General features: G+C 39.8%; 5 protein-coding genes across 9 annotated transcripts in view; 3 read left to right on the top strand and 2 right to left on the bottom strand.

Moving 5' to 3' along the window:
* The window catches only part of LOC106525694 (cytospin-A), an 18205-nt gene extending 15452 nt beyond the window's left edge, over positions 1–2753 (top strand). Inside the window, exons 8-12 of the mRNA XM_014020009.1 lie at positions 704–740; positions 909–1005; positions 1091–1207; positions 1453–1512; positions 2065–2753. Coding sequence (XP_013875463.1) covers positions 704–740; positions 909–1005; positions 1091–1207; positions 1453–1512; positions 2065–2154 — 401 coding nt within the window. The 3' untranslated portion in view covers positions 2155–2753. The remainder of the gene's footprint in view (positions 1–703; positions 741–908; positions 1006–1090; positions 1208–1452; positions 1513–2064) is intronic.
* Positions 2711–5700, bottom strand: grcc10 (gene rich cluster, C10 gene). Of its 3 annotated transcripts, none has more exons than XM_014020011.1 (4): positions 5616–5700; positions 5206–5262; positions 3241–3456; positions 2711–3165 (listed from the first exon to the last, which is right to left on the bottom strand). In XM_014020011.1, exons 2-4 carry the CDS (start codon positions 5255–5257, stop codon positions 3026–3028), a joined length of 408 nt encoding a protein of 135 aa, XP_013875465.1. In that variant the 5' UTR covers positions 5258–5262; positions 5616–5700; the 3' UTR covers positions 2711–3025. The 3 variants fall into 3 exon arrangements, with proteins under 3 accessions (XP_013875465.1, XP_013875467.1, XP_013875466.1); XM_014020013.1 differs by having other exon boundaries at positions 3280–3456; XM_014020012.1 differs by having other exon boundaries at positions 5206–5259; positions 5616–5667.
* A 213-nt stretch (positions 5701–5913) lies between these two features.
* On the top strand, positions 5914–6748 carry saysd1 (SAYSVFN motif domain containing 1). Its single transcript, XM_014020010.1, has 2 exons — positions 5914–6119; positions 6317–6748. Exons 1-2 carry the CDS (start codon positions 5937–5939, stop codon positions 6638–6640), a joined length of 507 nt encoding a protein of 168 aa, XP_013875464.1. The 5' UTR covers positions 5914–5936; the 3' UTR covers positions 6641–6748.
* Positions 6749–7403: 655 nt separating this feature from the next.
* Positions 7404–12859, top strand: bpnt1 (bisphosphate nucleotidase 1). Of its 3 annotated transcripts, XM_014020005.1 has the most exons (10): positions 7404–7676; positions 8252–8386; positions 8481–8585; positions 8715–8822; positions 8906–8954; positions 9177–9257; positions 9405–9496; positions 11769–11966; positions 12030–12135; positions 12229–12859. In XM_014020005.1, exons 2-10 carry the CDS (start codon positions 8267–8269, stop codon positions 12378–12380), a joined length of 1011 nt encoding a protein of 336 aa, XP_013875459.1. In that variant the 5' UTR covers positions 7404–7676; positions 8252–8266; the 3' UTR covers positions 12381–12859. The 3 variants fall into 3 exon arrangements, with proteins under 3 accessions (XP_013875459.1, XP_013875460.1, XP_013875461.1); XM_014020006.1 differs by lacking the exon at positions 9177–9257 and having other exon boundaries at positions 7406–7676; XM_014020007.1 differs by lacking the exon at positions 7404–7676 and having other exon boundaries at positions 8300–8386; positions 8468–8585.
* LOC106525693 (serine/threonine-protein phosphatase PP1-beta catalytic subunit) overlaps positions 12679–16324 on the bottom strand; it is a 5563-nt gene continuing 1917 nt past the window's right edge. The window contains exons 3-8 of the mRNA XM_014020008.1: positions 15851–16081; positions 15437–15541; positions 15172–15243; positions 14114–14265; positions 13861–13995; positions 12679–13778 (exon numbers count right to left, since the gene is read on the bottom strand). Of these exons, the coding sequence (XP_013875462.1) occupies positions 13674–13778; positions 13861–13995; positions 14114–14265; positions 15172–15243; positions 15437–15541; positions 15851–16081 (800 nt within the window). The 3' untranslated portion in view covers positions 12679–13673. The remainder of the gene's footprint in view (positions 13779–13860; positions 13996–14113; positions 14266–15171; positions 15244–15436; positions 15542–15850; positions 16082–16324) is intronic.

The following is a 16324-nucleotide window of genomic DNA, read 5'->3' as shown; positions in this document are numbered from 1 at the left end:
ATTCTCGCCTATTGGCCGAGGTCTAATTTAAACTAGACCTCGGCCAATAGGCGAGAATAATTTATTTGTCAAACTTCTTTTTGACCCTATAATTTATTTTAATACGCCAGTTATATATTTATACATTTATTTCCAATAATGATAGGTTTGGTCCTCCATAAAACCTTGAGTCCAGTTAAGAAAAAAATGAAGCTGAATGGAAATTTGTTCTTTTAGTTCTTTTTTTTTTTTCAAAACCAACTGACAAACATTTCGATAACAAACAAAAGATTAACATTTCAGAAATGTTGGACAGATTCACTTGTGAAAACTTGACCTCCCTGGGCTCATAGAAAAGTTGATATTATGTTGGTTTAATCTGAACCAGAAAACCTAAACAAAATATCAAAAACTTTGTCTAAAGTTGTCAAAAAAATTAGTGGACATCACTGAGTTTTCCAGTCCAGTCTGGTTCAAATTAGGTTATATTCTAAGCTTATTGTCCACTTTTTTAACATTTAAAGATGAAGCTTTTATTCTTCGATTCCATGAATCGAAGTTAATTCCTTTTCTAAAACTCAAAACGTTGAATCCACTGCTGTTTAACAAGAAAATCCCCTTGTTTAACCTGAGATAATAATTTCAAATAACAAATTTTTCAGCCAGTTTGATGATATAAATATTTTCCCCAGCTTTGTATGATTTGATTTTGTTTGTGTTGCAGGAAAACAAGAGGACGATCAAAGCTCCGAGTCTATAAAGTGAGAGGCTGATCAACATTGTTTTAATATTTGCACCTATATAAAGTAGAATTACTGAAGTTTGAGTCAAGGTTGAAGATTCGGTGCAGAAGTAGAGATTTGTGCAAACATGAACTCGACGGTTAAAAGAACAGTTTTTGGACTCGTGGGGATGTTTTCTGCTTTCAGACCTCAGGATGGTTTCAGTGCTTTGTTGAGGCGTCACGGCGGCTCCAGGAGGAACTCTCTCCTGCGCTGGAGCCAAAGTCGTACCAAAGGTTACAAGGTTAGCTTGTCAGCGCTCCGGCTACGTTTAAAACTTACAGAAATGTAGTCAAACTACCTCAAAACCTTTTACTTTTTTGCTCCAGAATATTGAAATCACTAATTTCAGCACCTCCTGGGAGGACGGTTTGGCGTTCTGTGCTGTTTATCACACATATTTACCCACTCACATCCCTTATGATGACCTCAGTCCAGCTGACAAGGTAAAACTGCAACAATATGTAGAAATCCACCAACTAAAGGATAAATGTCGGGTGTCCTCATGGTTGTAGATAAAATCTGACTGGTTGCATTTGTTTCTGTCAGGAACACAAGCTTACAAGTTGATGGATAAATGAACAAATAAATGCACCCTTTTTATTCAACAATTGACTTTTTTAAATAGATTTTTTTTAAATGAAATAATAAATTCACCAAGTGTTTTGAGTTGTTGAACTTGTTTCGACAGGAGGGAAACTTGGACCTTGCTTTTAAGACAGGAGAGTCTGTGGGGATCCCAGCCAGTCTGGTGAGAAGTTTTACTTTGTAAACCAGAGGTTCTCAAACTGGGGTCTGTGAAAGTTATCTTAGGGGTCCTCAAAAATTCACTAAATTATTAAGGATTTTTTATTTAAAAAAATGCATGAAGAACATTGAACTAATAAACATAATAAACTAAATAAAATCTATATTCCCATAGCATTTAGGGGTTGAAACACAATAAATTATCTTTTAAAACAGCATGGAGTTTATGAGGGGCTCCCTGGAATTGTTTTTGCCATTGTAAGGGGTCCCCAAATCCAAAAGGTTTGAGAACCCCTGTTGTAAACCACTTCAGATGTTTTAGATGATGAAACATGGTGGGTGATGTGCATTTCTTCAAAGAAAGCTAGATCTTTAATTGGGTCTTTATTGGGGATAGTTTGGAAAGAGTTTTAAAATAATTGCAACGTGTCAAACTTGAGCCTTTTTTATTATCGATCATAACTGGGTGTCTCAGAAGCAGATGTTAAAAGTTAAATCTATATTTTAAAAAAATCACTGAAGTCTGTTTGAGAATTATTATTTTTTCTTCTGCCAGACATCAGAGGAGATGCTGAAGGCGGACGGGCCGGACTGGCAGAGGGTGCTGGAATACGTCGAAAGCATTTTCCGTCACTTCGAGATGTGAAGTTTGTGATTCGTGTTGCTCTTTAATCTGTTGGGACTCGGGAGTGAAACGGCAGAATTCCTTTATCACCACCAGGGGGCGCATTTCACACGTCAGGATTTAAATGGGTCAGCAGTGTTGGACTTTGCCTTGATTTTATGTAAAATACAGCCTGCTCCCCCCCCCCCCCGGACTCCCAGTGGAACAAACACAGGAGCAGGTTTTATATTCTTACAGCAGCTAGGCTGGATCTGAACAGCTGCTGGGGAAACGATGTAGGACACCAGAACCTGTATAGCACCTGCTTTCATGTTCACCAGGTGCATTTTGTTCACTATATGCACTTCAAATGAATCTAAGGAGCACTTTAATACTGGTTATGTAGCATTTAAGGTGGAATGGTTTAGAATTTGGTTACCTTTTTTAATTTATTTTTATTCACTGTCCTGGTGTATTTCCCTGAAACTGCCACCCCAGAAAAGCCTGGGAGCAGAAGTGTGTTTAGGTTTTTAATAGCTGAAGTACTCGTTTTAATCCTCTATGCCATGTAGAAATGTAAATTAAATGTATGAAACTGTTTTCAAATGTATAAATTTAATGAATAAAGGATCTATATTGAAGCTGTTTTTTGTCTTTAAAAACAAATACATAGCATTTAATTTTACAGTAAAACATTTGACAGTATATAAAATTACATTAAAATGACAAAAAGGTTGTGAAATTATAAAGTGGTCATAGTGTCACATGTAACAAATAAATACATATAAAAACATAAGTTTGTAAAAATGTTTTAAACCTTGTACTTGGACCATTGTAGTGGTATAAAACTGAAATATTAAAATGAACAGGAGACTCAAAGCAGTAAACAGAAGCTTCTTGCAGCCGATCCTTCCTATGAAGCAGCAATGGTGCCCCCTATAGGTGGTGTAGACAGAGGTGGCAGCAGGAGAGACTTCAGTTTTGCAGACATGGCTGCGATTTCAGGGTCCTGGGTTTCATACATTTTCACCAGTCTGGCAAATTTAAGGACGCCTGTCAGGGAGGAGCAATCGTCGGGTTACAACATCTCTAACTGGGTTTGATTCGTGAACTTTTCCTGCGACGCACGTTTGTATATTAAGGTGGTGGTGAAATCACGAAGCTCACCTTCTCCCTCGTTGTTGAAGCCGTAGGATTTGATCACCTCCTGCTGTATCTGGGTGGCGACGGGGAGCACGAGCTGCAGCATCTTGCCCATGTCGTTGCAGGCGCTCTCGCGCGCCTCGTCCATCCGTGCGGCGTTCTCCGGCACCGAGAAGGCCTGGATCACCTCGCTCAGCACCACTGTGGAACAAAACAAACTGCGGTTGCTCCGAGCGTTCATCTGCACAGGATGTGCGACACTAAGACCGTCTAAAAGAAAAACAAAACTTTCTTAGCAGCATCAGAATCGGTGACTTAATTCTGGACATGAGAAGTGATTAGAAAGATAAAGATTGAAATAGCGATTAGAAGTATATTAAATATACACCAACAAAACACAGGACCACACACCCAACATCTGTCCGCTCACCTGAAAAATAAATGGATAAATACATGGAGGGCATATATAAATATATACACATACCCATACATATATAAAGATATACATAAATACATGCCTACATTCATAAATATTGTCAGTATATACACACAGACATATATACACACTCAGTGACCAGTCAGAACCCCCGGATCAGAGCACCTGTTTGTGAGCAGTTGTGAACATGTGTGAATATACAAGATTTCTCCAATGGAATATTTAATAGTGACTGTGGAGGACCGAGACCCAACCCCCAAGACACGAGGCAGACATAGGGAAGACCAGAGTCCAAGGGCCCGAGAGGGATCCTGACCGCAGAGCCCCAAGGGGCACCCGCACGGGAAGATCCGCCCACCCCCCAGATCAGACCATAGGGGAGAACTGGGAGAGTCCCCCCAGCGACCACACACACAGTCCCCGGGTCCAGCAGCGACAAACTCATGGGCCCCACCGGCACCCGCCATACCAGAGCAGATCCAGGAAAGGGCACAGAGGTCCGGGTCCCCCAGGGCGCACCCCCCACCCCACCAGGCCAAAACCAGACAGGTCCAGAGGCCCCGAGCCCCAGCAGGCAGTCACCAGGCCAGGCCGGCACACATCCCAGTGCCCAGCCCCAGACTCCGGGAACCCCCAGCACGCCGGCGGCCAGCCGCACACCCCACCGGGGGGCCGAGTAGCAGCGGGCCCCCAGATAAACCAGCAGGAGGGGCAGCCCAGACCGCAGCCTGACAAATACCCAAACATACACAATCGCACCATCCCACCCTCATCCTCACCCCCACTCAATCAAAGACATACAAGGACGCCACATTCCACTCATACCCCCGATACACGCTCTATACCCCCCAGGTCCAGGACATGTACCCACCCCCTACAGGAGGCAGCGCACACCCGAACCCAGGAGGTAGACCCAATCATTCTGAGGTGGAGAGGAGTTGGTAGCCAAGGCCCGGCCCGGGCCGCACCAGGACGCCCGGCCAGCCCCCCGCTGCAGAGAAGCCACACCCATGACCACCCCACCACATCACCAACGACCAAGTGCACCCCCCCAGCTGTCCACCCCCTGGAACCCGGCAGCCACCCCGGCCAGGGGGCCACCCACAGGAACCAAGAGCCACACCTCAGGAGACCAAGCAGCACCAGGGAGGACGGAGAGCCAGCCCCGCCCCCGGCGACCATCCAAGCCCCGAGCCCACCCACAGCCCAGGACCGCCCCTGACAAATATTATTTTTAAAAGCAGGTTCTGTGTTGGTAATACTTGAAACTGACTGCAAAAGAATGTTGCATACAGCAAAACACTACAACTGTCATGTTGTACCACCTGTTTTTTCTTATACATCTTTAAACTTTCAAAATATACTCGTTGAGAAATTAAAGCACATCATTCAAATAGCAAAATTCAGAGATTTGAGAATTTCAAAAAGCTTTTCTCTGATCTTGTTTCACGAATTGTGATGGCTTGGAAAGAGTAAAACAAGCATGGGAAAAAATCTAAATATGTTCCTCTCACCTCTGGTTTGTTCAGCAGTCAGGGTGGGTTGTTGTGCTGGAGCTGAGGCCATGTCTGCTGAGAAAAACGACCAAAAAAGCAACTAAACAACAGCTAAGTTGTTACAAACAGCAAAAACTGCAATAAATGCGAGTTAATTCATCTGCTCTCTTGTAGGTGGAAAGATGGAACTAAACTTAATGCAGTATTTTCCATCCGTAAAAGTAAAAGCTAATATCAGCATAAATAAAAGTACAAAAACACACAGTGATACACCGAATTAAAATTATTCGTCGACACAGTTTGTATCACGAGATCGACTCTTTAGCTGAAAATGTCATCAAACACGAGTCGATAAACAAAAAAATAAAATAAATGTTTTAAAGAAAGACTAAACTTAAAGAATAGAATGTTATTTTCTTTTCTCTCACCACTGATGAAGGGACACCCAACCCAACTGTATCGAATTGTGAAAACGCCGTAAAGCGATACTTTACGACAGCACGACCTCCTGTTTTGCGGCAGACGCTGACGTAAAACGTAAACACGTCGCTCAGCTTCTAAACTGGTCAAATCTAACAAAAAAATGTATTTTAAGAGAAAGTTAGCGAGTAAAGCGACCGTTATTTTAGTACTTGATCATTATTGTTTATAATTTTAACTAAAAGTTGCGGCTGAAAAGGTAGGATATTTATTTTTTTAGCCACTGTTTGTCCACGTAGACCAGAATAAACTTCAGCAGCAGTGTGTCGATGGAGCAGAAGCTCGCTGAGTTTAGAGCCAGGCGACAGGTTGAAAAGGCGGTGAAAATGAGTGAAACTGCGGGTCTTCGGTGTCAAGAAGAGACCGCAGCAGAAACATCCGTTCAGCCTGACAGCAAAGAACCACACAAGACAGAAAACAAACCAACTGCTCCTCACGAGTCCCAAAACCTGGTAAGAAAACACATCAAACATGGGACTTAAATAAGAATGGTTAGAAATCAAAGTAAAGCCTATAAAAACATTAAAAATATTAAATTATCTGCTTTTTTTGCATTTTTATGTAAAGTTTTACACTTTGTAATCAGGATGAATTCATCCTGCTAGTTGGGAGCCATTGACTTTCACTGTTTATTTTTGTTTTTCTTCAGGAAAATAAAGACTGGCTGCTGGAAAGCACAGTGGGGAAATGGCTGGCTTCGCGACAACTCGTCATTTCAAACCTTCTTTTGCTCAAAGTGCTTCTGTGGCTGGTTCTTCTGGGTCTGTTTATTGAGCTGGAGTTCGGCCTGCCCTTCTTCGTCGTCTCTCTTTTTTACTGGCTGTATGAAGGTCTCCGCAGTCCAGCACCCCGGAAACCCGGAGAACTGAGCGCCTACTCCGTCTTCAACCCAGACTGTCAGCCTCTCCTGGGCTCCCTGACCGCTGAACAGTTGGAGGGCGAGATGGGTTACAGACCTCTGGCTAACAGATGATGTGTTTTGCAGTTTGCACGGTTCAAGTTGATGAATCAGTGTTGTTTAACATTATTCTTGTAACTTATGTTTACCACAATGAATTAAAACTGGCATGTGTATAAGTTGTTTCTGTGTCTTACAAATTATCTTTAAAAATAACCAAACTTTTAACGGCCATGTGGTTTTAAAGCTGTACATGGATTGCATTTGATAAGGGGATTTAAAAAACTGCGAAGAGAAAAGGCTGCTTGCCTTTCATCACTACATTTATACTTCAGTGTTCGAAGTCCTGGAATAAAACTGTGAACTCATCTAACCCTCTCCAAAAGAACATTTTTCAACTTTTTGACCAGTTTGAATGAATGATACTTTACTGAAGGGAAATTACACCTGTTATGATCACCTCAGTGTTCATAACAGATTACAGATTTTAAAACCAAGATGTAACTATTAAAACGTCCACAGATTTTAGTAATAAGGTTTAGTGAAACGTTTTGCCTTTCGTTAGATGTAAAATAAGGTTTTGCTCTCAAAAACATTTTCTGAAATTCTCATTGTGGAAAAAAAACGTGTATATTAAAAAGATGCTTTTGTAAAACTTCACACATAACTTTATGAATACAAATGAGTGTAAAATAAACGCTTTGGTGATCTTTATGAACCTTGTCTGTTCTTGGGCACTTTGAACCAAATCTGTGTTGTTGTTTTTTTTAGGCAAGATAGTTCACTGTACCATCTACTTCCGCATTAGTTAATTTGTCGCTGTTGCGCTTCCGCATTGGTTCAAATGCTGGTGTTGCGTTAATGCACATATTAGCCAATCTGGTTTCTGCTCACCTTTCACCTGCACAAATGAACCGCCTTAAGATTAGAAAAGCTACAACATTTTAACTTTCGTTGGCGACGTTTTAACATTTTTAGACGTCTTTTTAAGCAAAAGCCGTCCGAGTAAGTAGCTACACGGCTAGCTAACAATTTCTGTAGTTAACAACTTTGCTAGCCCGTTTTGGCTCAAAGGTTTGACACTTCTGTGACTACTCCTCTGTCATCGCCAGTAAGTATAATTAATCTATTTCAGATTATATGTTTGTCTATGTTATTTAATGCAATAACTTTGACATCCATCCGCATTAGCATTAAAGCTAATTTGTATTCTTTGAGAATGGGGATTAGCCTCTTGATTGAGGTAACGCAACTGTCCAGGAAAGGAGTCCAGGTAGAAGTTTTAGGAGTGATTTTGTGACAAAAAAGGTGGCAGCTAAAGTCAAAGGACTAGTTTTACAAGAGAGTAGTTAGACCAGCTCTGTATGGTTTGGGACAGGAGACTGAACCGGAAGTGGCAGAGATGAAGATGTTGAGATTCTCCTTGAGAATGAATAGGATTGATAAGATTATGAATGAGATGGTCAGAGGTACAGAACAAGGTGGACATGTCATGTTCAGAGTAGGGACAGTGGGTATATTTGTGGAAGAATATAGAGCTGTAGCTACCAGGAAAAATGACAGAAACAAGGTTGCAGTTTGAACCTGAGTGCTCCTCATGGACACCTTAAAGTTGTTACATGTCAATAGAAAGTGAAAATGTCAATCAAAATGACGTCTCATTTCGCTTTACTTCTTATCTTCCAGGAATCAACCAAAACAATGTCTGGGAATCCTGCGCTGGTTATGCGGCTGGTGGCGTCTGCTTATTCTGTGGCTGAAAAGGCCGGGGCCATCGTTAGGAAGGTGCTTCAAAGCGGAGAGCTTGGCATCGTGGAAAAGGTATGATTAAATGTCTCCAATCTAATAGAAAATCCTGGACAAATATTTAAGTGGAGGACAAAAAAAAATGAAACCCATTAGGACCTTTTCACAGACGGGAGCGAATGATCTGCAAACCATGGCGGACCGACTCGCACAGCAGAGCATTTGTGCGTCACTGTCCAGACGTTTCCCCAAAGTCACCATCATAGGAGAGGAGGTGAGTGAGTCTGTGCAACGTTGTTTTGACAGCTTGCAGTTACCAAATGTGGTCGACACAATGAACATGTTTTTAAATAACCATCGTGGCTGTGAGGAGACTGATCACCAGATTTTTTTTCTTACACAGGAGCTTCCAGCTGAAGAGGTCCAAGCAGATCTTATTGAGAACGGTCAGTCAGAGGAAATCCTGAAGAAGAGCTGTCCAGAGGAATATAAAGCACTAAAAGAAGAGGAGGTAACTGGGTTTATGACTGGATAAAGTCCTTCCTGTAAAAGTCAGTCCTCCCACAGTGAACTCTGATTGTGTTTGAATCTTAGCTTGTTGTGTGGGTTGATCCCCTCGATGGCACAAAGGAATATACTGAAGGTAAGTTTCTCTTCAGCTCTGTGAAACGTTCTGACTCACCCAGTTTAAAAACATTCAGCAGAACTAACATCTTAGCATAAATCTTCCTTTTTGGTCGCAATTTATCCTCCTGTCAGTTGGGTGTTTTCTGGTTCTTTCCTCAGCGATTCACTATCACTTTTATAGTTTTTCTTTTCTTCTTTGTGTATTCCTGCTGCTCTGCTCTCTCTTTGCTGACCTCAGCATCAAGGTGTCTCCATCTTCGAGCTGCAGCCCCGACACCACACAAAGGATCGGACACCTCCCAGACTCATACAGCTCTCTGTATGGGACGGCAACGATTAACTCTGGCAGTGTAGAACCATCATAATATGGCTGCATGAGAAATATTTGCTAATAAGAGTTGAGAGTATTCAAATTATTAATAATAATAATTAATTTAATAAATAATGTCCTGCTTTCTGACTTAAGGGCTCCTGGACAATGTGACGGTGCTTATCGGTATTGCATATGGAGGCAGAGCTATCGCAGGTGTCATCAACCAGCCGTTCTACAACTACCAGGTACAAACAGGGAACGCTTGATGCTGAAAGAGTTTTGCAATTTGTTGTAAAATAGCCAAAAAAGGGCAAAAAATAGCAAAAAAAAAAAAAGGCTAGCACAAAGAAGCAGAACCTATTTGTGGAATTAAGCAGCTGAAATAAATAGCTTAAATTAAAGAGATGAATTTAGCTGAAAAAGTCTAACATCTCAAAAATGGCTCAAAAGTAGCTTCAATTGCCGAAAAGGTTAAATTAGCAGAAAGAAGCTAACAGAAGCCAGGGTTATTATTAGGGGTGTAAGAAAATATCGATACACTGAAATATCGCGATATTTCATTTCCCGGTACTGTATCGATATTCTAAAGCCCTGTATCGATTTTTTTATTAAGATTTAAAATGTCAACTTTCCTGCCAGCCATTCATTTTATGTTGTAGTTCAGCCTCTGACCACTAGTTGGCAGCAGTGAGCCAGCCATTTGGCTCCTCTACCTCTTGAGCGCCAGAGAGTAAGAGAGCATTAGCATTGTAAGTAAACATTTTAGCTTCATGCTCCGATAGCTGAATGGTTTTTCTTTTTTCTTTTTTTTCCAGTAAGAGGTTTTTATTTAATAGAATTTTTGGACCAAAAATATTGCAATATATCGCCTTGTTTACAGTATCGAAATATATTGGGATATACCATATCGTGACCCCTGTCATGATATGTATCGTATCGCCAAATTCTTGCCAATACACAGCCCTAGTTATTATAGTTAACTAAATAACCAAAACTGAAATTGAAAAAACACACACTTTAGTGAACTAAAATAAATAAAAACTGTAATAAAATGAAAAAAACTATAACTAAAACTGTATAATTTTTTTTTACAAAACTGAAAGTATAGATAAAATATTCTTATGTCCTGATGCATCTCAGTAATCCAGGTAAAAAAATCAAAAGGAAAAAAAATTGTAAAGGTCCTTTGGACGGGTTCTTAAAGGTTCAAAAGAACCCGTCCAGAGGACCTATAGAATTTTTTTCCTTTAGAATATTCTTAGTTTTAGTGTTTGTCCGTTTATTTTGAGCCATGTGCATCGTTTTTTTTTAATTGACTAGTTTCACATTAGCTGTGGTCACACTTGTTTACAGTCTGCTGCTCAGCATCACCTGCCAAATGATGACGACAAAAGTTGGGAGAAAGCACAACGTCCACTTTGGGATTTCTTTGAATAAGACTGAGAAGAAAAAAAACAAGTATCTTGTAGTGGAAACAGGTGATAAAACAGGTGGAATACTTCTCAAAGGAAAAACTGCATGAATCAAACTCACACAAGGTGCTAACTATGACTATCTGACATGCTAGCTTCTCTCAGTAGCTCCTTCAAAAACAAACAAAAGGTAGCAGCAGGTTGTAGACAACTATTGTCATCGTCCTAAAATAATCACCAAGTTTTTAGTTGGAAAATTGAGTTAATTATTTTAGTAAGGTGTTGCTATAATGGACTGATTTAACTAGTGAACAAATAGCTGCTGGTTAGTTAACTCACAGGAACATCACAAGCTGAAGGATGCATTGATAAATATGTTTATTTAAACTATAAAAAAAACAATACTAGAACTAATAAAAACTAAACTAAAACTAAGCATTAAAAATGCAATAATAACTAATAAAAACTAGCAAATCCACTGTAAAAACCAATTAAAACTAAATGAATTGAAATAAGGAAGTCAAAACCAAATTTACCTCTGGGATCAATAAAGTATTTTTGAATTTGAATTAAATTTGAACAAAATAAAACTAAACTATAATGAAAAATCCAAAACTATTTTAACCTTGGTAGAAGTGCAAAAAAAATAATTAGCAGAATAACTGAAATGAGCAGAAAAAAGCTAAAATTTGCACAAAAAGTTTAAAAAAAGCAGAACCAGAACAAAAGGTATTTGTGTTCAAGATGGAGTCGAACCTTTTGTTTTTTTCTTTTCCTGGTTTTTTCTTTATTTATATATATATAAATGAAATGAATAATAAAAAAAGGGTATAAAGTGCAGGAAAGCTGTTTTTGAAGGATGTTGAAGATGGCTATTCGTTTTTATTGAGAACAAAAATGGCCAAAAAAGGGTTAAACATCTCAAAAAGTATAAATTTCTGAAATACCTAAAGTCATAGCAAGAATGCCCCGAAGCAGCTGAATGATTTGGTATATAAATAGTTGAAATGGGACAATAATTGCAGAATGCGTTAGGTACTGATAAGCTTTCACACAGCTAGCTGTCTGAAGCTCTCCTGATCCGCCCCACCCTTCCTCTCTCCAGCTCGGAGCAGGAGCCACTTTAGGAAGGACCATGTGGGGGATGCCCGGGTTGGGCGCCTTCGGATTCCAGCTACAGGAAGCCCCAGGTGACAAGCGAATTGTCACCACCACCCGTTCGCACAGCAACAAGGTGGTCATGGACTGCGTCGACGCCATGGAGCCTCACGAAGTTGTGAGAGTGGGCGGGGCTGGAAACAAGGTGAGGTGCACTGAGGAAGTGTTGGAGGTGAAAGAGCTCATTAACCGACTCTGCTGTTTGTAGATAATCCAGCTTGTGGAGGGGAAGGCTTCTGCGTATGTTTTCGCTAGTCCGGGCTGTAAGAAGTGGGACACCTGCGCTCCTGAGGCCCTCCTGCACGCTGTCGGGGGCAAGCACTGTTTTAAAATGAATCATTTTCATGTAGAAATGTGTTTCAATCAAAAAGCATTGATAAACATTTGATCTGCTCTCGTCCCAACAGGAAAACTCACCGACATGTATGGAAACCCCTACCGCTACGATGCAGATGTAAAGCACATGAACTCTGCTGGAGTTCTAGCTACGTTACGCAACCATGAATACTACATCAGCAGGGTGCCACAGTCCGTGCTGCAAGCCCTCGGGTCAGATTGAAGTCTGTCGTCACGTCTCTGTGGCGCAGAGGAACTTCAGAATCAATGCTCGTACGTTCCCAGAGTTTAAATCCTGTGTACTCATTTTATGCACGTTCAGATCAAAATGACATTTCATTGTCTCAACATTAATGTATGAAATCAAAGTTCAACAACACTTCCATTTATTCCACTTCTTAAAACGAACTTAAACCTTGAATTCTTTACAAATTGTTTCCAATATGAAGAGCAAGAAAACAGCGACCCAAAAGTCAGAACTGGAAACTAAAATACACTAAATGATGGAAATGTTTTACTCTAAGTGGGAACAATGCAACTTTATTTGCAGAGTGCCAACAAACAAAATACCACATTGACTTGTTTGATCTTTTTACACATGCAATGACTGAAAATACAATCGTTATGAACACATTTTAATTACAAGTCTTTATACTGTACTTAATCACTGCCTTTCCTAATAAAAAGCCACTTTGAGCATAATTTTGAATCCATTCTTCTTTGCACTGATTTAACCATTCCTATTTTTATATTTTTAGAGATTAGATACAAACTCAAGATGATCAGGAGCTGGTTTGGTTTTCATCCAGACTAAATTCCAACAACAGAAAAAAAAAATACTACAGTTTTTCATGAATAGAAGCTTTTTTGAAAAGAAATGCTTCAATAATCTGAGGCTGTAGGATGTAGAAAAAGTAATTGTTAGATTAGGAGGGAATAAAGCCTGGAGTTATGGTCCAACTTTAGAAGAAAAAAATAAAAATTTACATATTTTTTCTACTCCAGGTAGAAAAAAAAAACATTCTTGCATTGTGGAGAAGTCACAGCTCAAGTTTAGATGCCTTTTCTGCTGAGTTACATATGCTTGGAGTTTTTCTTGATTTTTACTATTAATTTCAAGTGTCTGACATCAAATTTTATAATAAATGAAAACTAAACAAGCAGAAGATCTGATTTGACATTGGCTGCAACAGCATGCTTTCAGTAAAATCACACTGGAAATGTTTTAATCTGAAGCATGAATAAAGCATTCAGATTCCACAAGAGGTTAGATAAATAGTCTCGAAAAGGCTGAGTAAGAAACAAGGGTGAGTCAGTGCAAAAATGTACACAAAAAATAAGAAGTTTATAAAAACTACTCAGAGAAAGCAAGAAAATAAGAAAAAAAAAACATAAAAACAACACTCCACGTGGGTTTATTTACACAGAAATGAAGTGAGAGAAAAAACTGGAGCGTTTGAGGCAACCTGAAAAAAACAAACAAAAAAAAAAAGAGACAAGGCCAGGACCAGCTGCTTCACCTCTTCTTAGGTGCCTGAGTGGTGCGAGGCGGTGTGACGGGACGCCCCGAGTTCACCCCTCCGTACTGATACTTTGCTTTTTTCTCTGATGGCTTCAGAATCTAAAAAATAAAGAAACATTTTGTTACAGATAAACTCAGCTGCCACACATTAGCAGAATTCACGTGCCAACAAATTAACAACCTGAAAGGAGCACATGAGGGACTCGTCCACACTCATCATGCCTCCTGCGTTGTCAAACTCTCCGCAGTAGTTGGGGGCAGAAAACAGCGTCACCAGCTGTCGCTTCGCAAAGAACTCGTAACCATCTTCAACAACCTGTGAGAGAGAGAGACGAGTCAAAACATTTAAACACGTGTGTTGGGTTTTTGTACCCATCCATTAAAACACGCTAACATCAGCAACAGTAAAGTGACGCTGAGTTGATCTCAGTCACCTGATGGGCCCGGCAGATGAGGTCCAGGTCGTGGCGATTGAGGAACTTGCTGACCACGTCGGCCCCGAAGGTGAAGGAGACCCCGCGGTCATTTTCCCCCCAACCCTGCACGTCCTTGTCTGGGTCTGACCACAGCAAGTCACACAGCAAACCTGGAACAGAAGGTTAGGCAGTATAAACACATCACCTAGCATTAATAAATCAACAAGTGTAGCTGCTAAACACTTAGGCCCTGTTTACACAAGACCCATCTCTGGAAATGCTCATGTGTACTGGGGCAAATATACACACAAAAAAATACATACATAAAAAAATACACAATTACGTGAAACTGCTGCAGAGTTGTCAGATAAAAATAAAAGCACAACAACAGATCGACAGCTTGAGCTGAAACACGTTTATTTCTTGATATTTTATCTTAGTTTAAATGATACTTGGAGTAAATATTTCAAGTTTTAAAGTATTTATAGAAGATAGTTGGATTTATTTAATTATTTGCTGCTGCTTTTTATGATTTTAGCCTTCATTACTACTGTCATGTTTGTAACTAAGCAGTCAAGACTAAATCTTTTATTGCCTAAATGGGAGCCCTGCATCAACCTAATAACTGTCTTAAAAAATATGAATTTTTTTGTTACAATTAACAAGTGAACTCTACAAAACTAAATTTTTATATTACCCATTTTACTTGTTAAATTATTATTATTGTAATTGTTAGTTTAGAGGAAACTTTTGCAGTGTGCCAGGTGTTTATGCATGTGCGCCATCACAGCTGCAGGGTGCTTCTCACCTAAAACTCCGCCTTGCTTTGTTCAACTGGCTCTGCAGATAGTTTTTTTTTTCTTAAACTTTATTTAGCTCAGCCAGCATTGACAACGCTCTGCGTGAAGTAAACGGCTCCGCGACACGGTGAGGGACGCAGACGACACAATGAATCAGTAATGAAATTTGTTGCCAACGCCTTTAATAATCGATTTGTATCAATTGAATCGATTCGTTGTTGAAGCCCTAAATAATACAAGATTGTTTCTTTTCAGTCCATAAAAGGTGTAACTGACCTGTGTCTGGCACATCCGTTGGTCTCATTATACGTCGAATTTGTTCCATGGACTGCAGATCAGGTGAGAGGCCTAAAGGTTTGGACACAACAGAAACATTAGAAACAGAATATGGCAAACATATGCCAAATAGCATCTGACACGTCATTAGCTCGGATTTTTTTTTTAACAAATAATGCCGTGATAACAATAAAGAAATAAAATCAAAACCAATTGAAAGTTCTGTCAGGTAGTAAATAAGTGGCAACAGAGACGCTTCACAAACCTCCATGACAGCAGAAGATTTTCTCGTCAATGATTGCAGCGATTGGCAGACAATTAAAGCAATCTGTGAACGTCTTCCAGAGCTTTATGTTGAACCGACGCTTGCCTGGAGAATCGTGAAAGACACAAAATCTTTAAAAATTTCATAAATACTTTTTGTAAACTTTAGATTTGGTGGAAAACAAATTTTAAATCACAGGTGATGGTTTATGTGCTGTCCAAACCACAGAGTCATCATATAATTTAAAATGCTCAGTTTTTTCATTTTGTGATGTGAAGACAAAAAAAATAATATCATAAAGTAAGAGGAAAAATCATTTTTATCAGTTTGTTAAAATCAAATCCAAGTTTCAAGGCCTTTACTTAATTTCTAAGTCACACAGAGCTGAGACGTACGCAGTGTTTTCCAACTTACATTCATCATAAAAGCCATAAATGCGATTGATGGAAGCACACTCATGGTTCCCCCTGAGCAGAAAGAAATTTTCTGGGTATTTGATCTTGTAGGCGAGCAGCAGACAGATCGTTTCCAGCGATTGCTTCCCTCTGTCCACGTAATCGCCCAGGAAGAGATAATTAGCTTCCGGAGGGAAGCCTCCATACTCGAAAAGCCTCAGCAGGTCTGTGTACTGTCCATGAATATCACCTGGAAATACATTTTAAATAGAACTTATATTTACATCACAGGTATCACAAGACTGAAAAGTGGTTTATATCAGAGGTTCTTAACCTTTTTTGACCTCGGGGCCCAATTTGTTGAACATAAAGTGGCCCCAGGCCCAGTCATATTACCAATGTATGGATCAAAATGATAATTATTCTAAAATCTTGGTTTAATTTTTATTGTATTTACATCATAACTAAATTAAATACACTTACAGTTTAAAAG

The sequence above is a fragment of the Austrofundulus limnaeus genome, unplaced genomic scaffold (genome assembly GCF_001266775.1).
Source record: "Austrofundulus limnaeus strain Quisiro unplaced genomic scaffold, Austrofundulus_limnaeus-1.0 Scaffold237, whole genome shotgun sequence".
Taxonomy (NCBI): domain Eukaryota; kingdom Metazoa; phylum Chordata; class Actinopteri; order Cyprinodontiformes; family Rivulidae; genus Austrofundulus; species Austrofundulus limnaeus.
This window is presented reverse-complemented; position numbering and strand designations above follow the sequence as displayed.